General features: G+C 42.5%; 1 protein-coding gene across 2 annotated transcripts in view; it reads right to left on the bottom strand.

Annotated features, from left to right (window-relative positions):
• Window positions 1-5,989: 5,989 nt before the first annotated feature.
• Nalf1 (NALCN channel auxiliary factor 1) overlaps window positions 5,990-8,833 on the bottom strand; it is a 522,562-nt gene continuing 519,718 nt past the window's right edge. For both annotated transcript variants that reach the window (NM_001402489.1, NM_001402488.1), the window contains one exon: window positions 5,990-8,016. Coding sequence is in view for 1 of the 2 variants with exons in the window: in NM_001402488.1 (NP_001389417.1) it covers window positions 7,727-8,016 (290 nt within the window). In the remaining variant the exon portion in view is untranslated. The remainder of the gene's footprint in view (window positions 8,017-8,833) is intronic.

Raw genomic sequence — 8,833 nt, 5'->3', positions numbered from 1 at the left:
GCACCATGATTTCTACACGTGCACAACTGCATGCACCGTGACCTCCACATGCGCACAACTGCATGCACTGCGCCTGACTATTTTGCATATGCCTTTACTTGTATAAATATAATAATTGTCATGATGTGTTTTTACATATTCAAGACCTGATCTCTGTATACCAGTTAAAGGAAAAGAATTGCATTAAATCCCAGGGCTTGGGCTCAGCACTCCTTTGCCTGGAGCTGTAGCAGATATCCCACCGAGGTTTTTAGTGTGTGTGTGGGGGGGTGAATCAATGTGCAAGTGCTTGGGGGACAACTGGTTAGACTTACTTAATACACTTTTACACACCTTTTAGATTAAAAGGGGGAGGGAAAGGCACAGTGCATTCAATCTAGTCTCTCTGAATAAGAGGATACTTGGCCAGTGCCAAGTAGAACCCATATTAGATCACTAAACTGTCACTTGACTGGTCCATGTTCTCTCCAAGACAGATGCTCAACTTTGGAGCCAAATTTGCAACATTCTTCTCCTAGTCCCCCAGGCGTCTTCAGCTAGCAGTTCTAGGTCTTCTTATTAAAATAATAAAGCATCCAGTCAGCACGCATCACTCCTAAACGGCCTTGACTCAGTTCTCTATGCCATTCTAAACACAGCCAAGAATAAGAAATAAAAACAAGACCTGAGGATCAGATGTTTTCAGCTATGCTCTGGGAACATGTAGGCATCAAGGTACGGTAGTGAGACTGAATGAACTGCTCGACGACATCTGAGAAGAATCAATACTTTAATGGATTACTTTGTCCAGTTCTGTTTTGCCATCAGTCATTTAGATGGCCCACAGGGAAAGAACGGTATGAGGGGAAAAAAATGCAGTCAAGTTGTGGAATTCCAACAGGCAAAGGGCCATGGTGTCTTAGCTGGGGGCTCCATATCGCCTTAATATTTTATTGATTTTTATGTTCAGTATATTGGTGTTTTGACTGCTTGTGTGTGCGTGATATGTGTGCAGGGCTGGAGGACAGAAGAGGGCGTTGGATGCCCAGAATTGTTACAGACAGTTGTGAGCCTCCACATAGGTACTAGAAATGGAGTTCAGGTCCTCTGAAAAAGCAGCCAGTGCTCTTAATCTCGAAGCCTGTATATTAATGATTTTAGAGTCTGAAATTAAAAAAAAATATATGGCATCCGTTTTGCTGCTTGACAAACATTTATTATGATGCTTTGATTTCTTCCATGTTTTTTTCTTCTGCTTGCAGGTTTGATGTATCAGCACCTTGGCTGTTCGTGAATCCTTATTTGGAAACTGTGTTTGTGTAAATCCAGCAAAAACAATGTAAAAATAGTATGTTTGTATTTGTACCTGGTTTAGCTGTATCACACCTCATCAATAAATCTAAGAAAAACTGGAAAACAACTTTGAGTAAAAATGTTAAGAGGATTACCAGAACATGGGGATGAGAGGCATCTGGAGCCCAAACAAGGAGAAAAACAAAACAAGACAGAACAGGAATTGAAGAAGTCGCGGGGCTGGCCTTCTACTTAGACTATTACAGAGCTTTCATGTGCTGTAAATTTTACTTCCTAGTATATCATACATTTTGCATTGAAACATTCCAAGAAGGATGACCATGGACGAGACTTGTATAAGGTGAAATCTATGTTTGAGTCAGCTAGCTGTCCAATGCTAGAATCTCAAAGCCATCAGAGTGACCGTGAATGGGAGTCCTAAGGTAAAGTCACACGAGAGTCTTTGTCAGAGATCAAAGTTCACAATCTGTCTATCAATACAAACTGTAAACCTGAGGTTGGAGTGAGAAAAATATAGTGGGCAAACATTAACACAAGTGTATTAAAATATCCAGTGATTGCATTGAAGTCAGAGAGATAAGAGGTCTAGAAATAAGAAGACGTAATCAGTAGTCCTGCTTAATCCATTCACTCACTTCTCAAGAAATTCGTCAATGTCCTATTTTTCACACTGTGCTTCATTCTATGGAAATCATAGTATTAACTGAAGACAGAAGAATTACCTGTTTACTTTAGGATACATTCTCTCAGAATACACTGACATTCTGCACTGCTTGTTGTCGAAAAAATCCAGTCATCAAAGGTGTACAAATTAAAGTATATTTCTTTTAGGCTGTATTCTTATTTCTTCTACTATTATAGATGAGTATTCTATCTATCTATCTATCTATCTATCTATCTATCTATCTATCTATCTATCATCTACCTACCTACCTATCATCTATCTATCTATCTACCTACCTACCTACCTATCATCTATCTACCTACCTACCTACCTATCATCTATCTATCTACCTACCTACCTACCTATCATCTATCTATCTACCTACCTACCTATCATCTATCTATCTACCTACCTACCTACCTACCTATCATCTATCTATCTACCTACCTACCTACCTATCATCTATCTATCTATCTATCTATCTATCTATCTATCTATCTATCATCTATCATCTATCTACTTACTGGGACAAGTTACCCAAGCTTGTCCTAGATTCCTGGGTTCAAGTTTTTTTTTTCCATCTCAGCATCCTCTGTGGGAACAGTGCACACACATGGCTCTACCCCCTCTGTAGTTTACTTGAGTTTGAAAAAATGGTCCCACATTTTCATTTATAGGGACTTCAACTTGGATCAGTCTCAGCAGTTTTGAGAAAATCTAGAGAGACTAAACTATTTACACAAAAGGTTATCGCAGCTCACTTTCATCCTGTAGCATAAAATCTATATGGCTGTGGTCACTTTACTAGATTAACCATGTCAGTTATTTCTAAATATGTGTATCATAGAGATTAACCAGTGTAGTTTGGAAACAGAAAGACTTCCTGGCCCAGTTAATGCATGTGAGGTGATCACTGTGTGTCCATAGGGCCCTTAGGGACCTATAGTACTTCAGAGTGTTTCATACTTATTTGGTTGGAGCCCACCACAATTTCAGGAAGTGTTTTCATCTTTGAGGTTTCCAGCTATAGTCAAATGGCCAGCTCCCTGATCCACATATGAAGGGCCATAATTTCACCCCTGCCCTGGCTTTGGCTTAAAGTTCTGGGCCTCTTCTTCGTGTAGTCCCACTACTTTCTTGCAAGTACTGCTATGACCACAAGGTCTTCCTGGAGACTCTTCTGTGACCTCCAGAGTAAGATAGCAACAGACTAAACAGGAGTGTAGCAATTTGTCAGGAGAGTGATACATCCTGTAGACTTGCTGAATTTTTTAAAGCAATTAAAAGATATTTTAGAATAGACAGAGAAAACATTCAATCCCCAAAAGATTTAAGCACCCGTCATAGTCAGGAGCTAGCTAAGGTAAACTCTGAAGTTCCCGAGTACCTCTGTCCCACCAACCTGTGTGACCAGGGACAGAGCAGGCAGGAGTTGTTATTTAAAATCTCACTAGAATGTCTTGAGACAGGAGAAGACAGCCTTGAAGTGCCTCAAGGAAACAGATACATTTAACATTTTAGTCCTTGCCTTGAGTTGTACTCCAAGGGAGAAAGGAGTCTCTACTGGTTTTATTAGGATACTTTGTAGTAGTTTCAGTAGTTTGTATCAGCATTGGGGGGAGATTTCTTTAAAAGGAGCTCAGGGAACCCTTTTCCTTCCCTCTGCTTCCAGTCTTGTTTCTAGCATAGTCCAATACCTACAAGCCATATTCAGTTTGTCCTAAACATCATTAAAGCTTGGAAAATGGAGGAGATTCTGGTTATTTCAAGACTACTTTGCTTTTACTAATGGAGACATTTTGAGAGTCTGCTTTCCATATCGAAGGAGGCTGTCAGACAAGCACAATGCGCAGATGTTTGCACACCAATAGAAATAATTTATCATAATGCTGTACATGTGTTGTTGTGGACAGAGTGATTATGCTGCTGAGGTTTTGCTTGTGATGTTTACACATGAGTTATATATATTTATGTCTCTGTAAGGCTGTGCCAAGTATATATAATCTATTCCTTTTATGTATACACATGTATGCAGGTGAAATCAAATACATGGCTTCAGTTCCTGGAAAACAAGAAACACCTTTCATTTCTATGTATACTCAGTACTGCCAAGAACTCCAGTTGACTCAGTTACCTAAAGAGGGTGAAAATCAAAACTCAGAAAGATTAATGTTTGAGTGTTTCTCCGATATCGAGTATCACCCGATAATCCGTGCCTTTTGCACATGGCTCTGACATCTAATTACGTCTTTCATTTACTGCCCTCCTCCAGCAGGAGTTAATGATTCATTCACTTTAGAACCAATTTCCCTCCTTCCTTCCTCCTTCCTGTCCTTTCTCTTTTTTTCCTTTTTCTTTCCTACCTTCTTTTATTTAAGAGGGCAGGGTCTGTTGCATAGAAGCATGAGTTCATTAGTGAGGGACTAACGTTTTTGGTAGTGATCACGCAGAGGAGTAGCTTTTCATCAGTACATTGTGGTAGGGGGAACAATACTACCTTTGTTATGGTAGAAAATCCAACATAATGAGTTGCCCAAATGTAAGCGGCAGAGTGAATGACCTCTATGACGTTACTTGGTGATCTGCTTAGCAGAACCACTGTGGTTCATAGACTGGAATTCCCTTCTGCTGAAAAGGAGACAACAATGAACTCAGGGACACTCGTTCCATATACATCTACGAAGCAGGTACTATTTTCTTGATTTTCAACATGCCTGCACGGGTAACTGTTTTAATATTGCAACTCATTATCCAGTGTGCAGGGGATCCCTGCTACAAGGCAAACAGAACGAGATGATGGTGCCAGAGAGCAAGGCTGGAATTTATTCTACCACAATTAACATGCGTTGAAGTTAAACGCAGTCAGCGTACGCTGGGAAACCTGCTATGAATGGCTGTATTGTGGGCTAACCGCAGCCTGTTTAAAACCCTCTTCTGCTGGGATCTCCTTTCCTGCTTTCCTTTGTTTCTGGTGGAACTGTGTAAAGGGGGACAGCCATGGTAATGATAAACTTAAGGCATAGGGGGGGCCACAACTGAATGTAGCAAGGGCAATATCCCCTGGGAATTACAGATTACCCAGTAGATCTCAGCATTGACTAGGACAGGGTTCCCCTCCAGCTCGCTTGCCCTCTTTTTACCTAAGTCATGGTTTTGTGTTCAGACTTAGCAATGTAGGGTTTCAGCTAACACCTACACTTGTCTTTTGTGTGAGCTCAGCTCCCAGGAAAAGTAATGTAGTTTTTCTTATTTTTCCATTTTCACATTCTAAGAAGGAAAGCAAAATTCCTGTCTCTTTTATTTGGGGAGAAAGCATCTTTCGTGAGTTGCAAGAGGATATTAAGAGAAAGTAAAATCCTGTCCCTTCCCCCAACTATGTCCAGGGTTCTAGAGTTCAGTTGTTATCATGGTGTTCTATATTTACAAAGAATAAAATCTTCTCTTCATACCAGCAAAAGGGTTTTGTTTTTCCCCTTATGGCAAAATGTAACCATTTCAAGAATGCAATGGCTACAGCACAAGCCTGAAGGAGCTTGAAGGATATTGGAGAGATCAGGTATGGTTTTTCCACTGAGGGGCAGGCAGTCTTCCCAGGAGATGTAGCCACTTACCTTCTGTTGTTTGAGTACAGCTCTCTGGGCAAGTCTTCATTCAATAAAACACTGATAGGGATACTCAAATGCTTATTTCTGCATGTGTTTGGCTGTCAGTAATACAGTTACACTGTCTCCCCAAACCCATATTGCCATGTCTCATATCCCCAAAGAGTACCATGTCTTCACAAATTAAAATATAGTACGTGTGTGCGCACACACCTGTAAATAATTCTCTATGTTTAAGGGGGAAAAAAAAGAGAGAAAGAATTGTTTTTAAAGAAAAGGAAAAAGAAACTGAAGAGTTTTGCACTTTGGTGTTTTTTTTTCTTTTTGTATTTATGCAGACCATTTTAGGGTTTTCAGTCTCAACAAAACACTAGTAAAACAAAGAATCTAGTAAAATATTTGTGCATGTACTGCTAAACAATTCTAGCAATTTTATTAAGCAATACCTTTATTATTTAATATTCTTAACAGACTGGAACAAAACATTTTATTCAAAACAAAATATGCATACTGTACGCATGTCGCAGGGTTAAGCATGATGCAGAGGTTAGATCTGTCTGAACGAAAACAAACACCCGGGGGGAATTTTATAGCTATAAAGTTAACAACTAAATTTTGTTCACTAAGAGGACCTTGTCCATGGATTTCCTTCATCTCTCACCCACACAGCAAACCCACCGGAAGTGCACTTCCCACGTGTAGTTAGAGAACAGGAAGGAATGTGAAGTGTCTTTTTAAAATTATTAGTTTCGTTTGTTTGTTTTGTAAAAACAGCCCTTATTAACTCTCCCTTCCACTGGCCCTACTGTAAACCCATAAAAGCCTTTTTAGAAAGCAAATTCATACACACTCAGCAGGTGAAATGTTCCCACAAAGGAAAAAAAATACGAACAGTGATTAGACTTCTTTTTCTCAGCCACCTAGAGCTCGCTGGAGTAAGGACGCTTCTTCGCACTGTGGTAAAAATGGCTGATCTGTTGATTGCTTTGAAAAGATTCTCCTCTGTGATAACGCAGAGCTGTATACATTTTACACCTGAAAGAATCTGGAACCCTATGCTGGGGGCAACACTGAGTTAAAATGGTACATATTCTGTATACTAGGAGCCCTTCCACCATGAGAGGGGAAGAACAGAAGTCTGGATTTGCGTTCTTGGTCTCTGCTCTCATCCCTCGAGGCAAGCGCCTGATGTTGAAGAGGGTCTGCTTGCCCACATCTCGCGGGCAGTAGGCCATGGGCCGCTCCTGTCTGCCTGGCCAGGAAGAAAGAACCCGGGATGGGCACCGGAGCGACTTGTCCACGGGGGCGTGCTTCACTCTTCTATTATGTGTGGTGTATATGTGTGTTTCCCACATAAAACTCTGAACTGCCTGACTCTGAGCACACCGTTGGATCACCCAGAGGAACTGCTAGGCCCCTGGCTCTCTCTGCTCCGGCTTGTGCAGAATACACACCCACCATGCGAGACACAGACAGAAGCAAGCGGATGTTGTCTGCTTAGGGACAGAAGAAGGCGAGGGCCAGCAGGGCCTGCAGGGCGTGGCGTCCATGGGTTGGAAGGAGGCTTAGGGATTTTTTTTTTAATTTTTGTTGTTTTCCTTTTTTTGTCTTTTTTTGTTGTGTTTTTTTATTCTTTTTTTGATGTTTTTTTTTTTTGCTACACCATGAGGTTATAGCGGTCATTCCTCTATTAGAAACTGACAGGACATAGACAGAATTATCTGATGGACACACGATGACTAGAAATCGATAGATAGACAGTGGAGAGACTTAGTTTACCCCCAAAGAAACCCTGCATTAACAAGTGCAGAAAATAAAACAAACTTAAATTAAATTAAAATAAAAACGGAAAATAAACCCAAACCGAACTGAAAGCAAAGAAAACCTCCAAACATTAAAACACAGTGTATAAAATGGTGTGAGAAATTGAGTCACTTGCAGCCTTTTAGTTGGTAAAAAGCTGCGACTGTGTCCATGTTGGGGATCGGGCCCATCTTGTTAAATATTACCCACAGGCCTTGCGGGAAGTCCAAGGGTAGAGCACCCGGGTGGGTTCAGTCCCCGGGCTGCAGCAGGTGAGCATCCCGGGTGGGTCGCTGCTGCTCTGTGCACGCGCCTGCCCCTGCCCCTACCCAGTCCCGCGCTGTGCGCATGCCCCTGGCTGCGCTCAGTCCTCTCGGGTGGAGTTGTCCTCGAGCGTGGGGAGGCCGCCCAGGCCCAGCCCCGTGGAGTTCTGTGCCGCAGAGGCCGTGAGCACTGTGTGGAGGAGGATGAGGACGAGTACACACAGCTTCAGCCTGCCAGGGCACAGTCTCGTGGCCGAGGACACTGTGAGCGACGTCCTAGGACAGGAGTCTCTTCTGTCCACGGTCCCTTTGGGTCTGGGTGTGGATTGCTCCTCGCTCCTGATGTCACAGCATTCGGGTTCATCATTGGTTAGGAAGGTTTCGTAGAGCCCTGGGGGGAGAAGAACAGGATAGTTAGAGGCCAAGGATGCTAAGGGACTGGGGAGGTTGCAGGGGACAACCTCATCCCAGGGGGTCCTTCAGGAGGACTGTAAGTGTGGTGAAGTGTGCTCTGGGTTTCTGTGTGCCCTAGAGTGTGCCCTAGACCGACTTCCAGTTCCAGATGAACGTGGATATCAGTGTATTTGGCAACCATTCAACCCTTAACAGGTATGAAGTCACTAACCTAACCATATGCTAACACCAACAAGGCTTGCCAAGTGAGAGAGCCAAGAGGTCAGAGCCCTGGAAACCTTGCTTGTCCACAGTTCCCCGTGAACCTCATTCTGTCTGTGACCCTAAAAGAATAGGAGGGGCCTCTCCACATCTAACCAGCAGCAAGTCCCTGTTTGCTATACTTGGGTGACCCCAGGGATTGAAGATTTAATAAGTCAGTGTGGATCCTCACACACTGAAGCACTTGCTGCTGGTCGACCCCCCTCTTCCTCTCTCCTCCCTCTCTCTCTCTCTCCCCCTTTTCCTTCTCTCTTCTTCTCTCCTTCCGCTTATCTTTTCCTCTTCCCACTGAGTCCTGCTTCTTTCTCTCCTTTCTCTGAAACACGCATTACTTGTATATTAAAATTGATGCGTGCGAACTTTGGAACTGTCAACATGATGAGTAAAAGCTGTAATTTCTCTCATTTGTGTCTTGCTGTAGTGTGTACACTATAAGATGCTGTGTAAGCTGTCTGGCGGCCAGTGTGCGGTTGCTGCTTCCATTTTCTTTTCTGATTTTTCTCATGGGCCTTAGAATGAACATCCAATCACAT

The sequence above is a fragment of the Rattus norvegicus genome, chromosome 16 (assembly GCF_021556685.1).
Source record: "Rattus norvegicus strain SHRSP/BbbUtx chromosome 16, alternate assembly SHRSP_T2T, whole genome shotgun sequence".
NCBI lineage: Eukaryota > Metazoa > Chordata > Mammalia > Rodentia > Muridae > Rattus > Rattus norvegicus.
The sequence above is the reverse complement of the archived record's forward strand: the minus strand, read 5'-3'. Positions and strand labels throughout refer to the sequence as shown.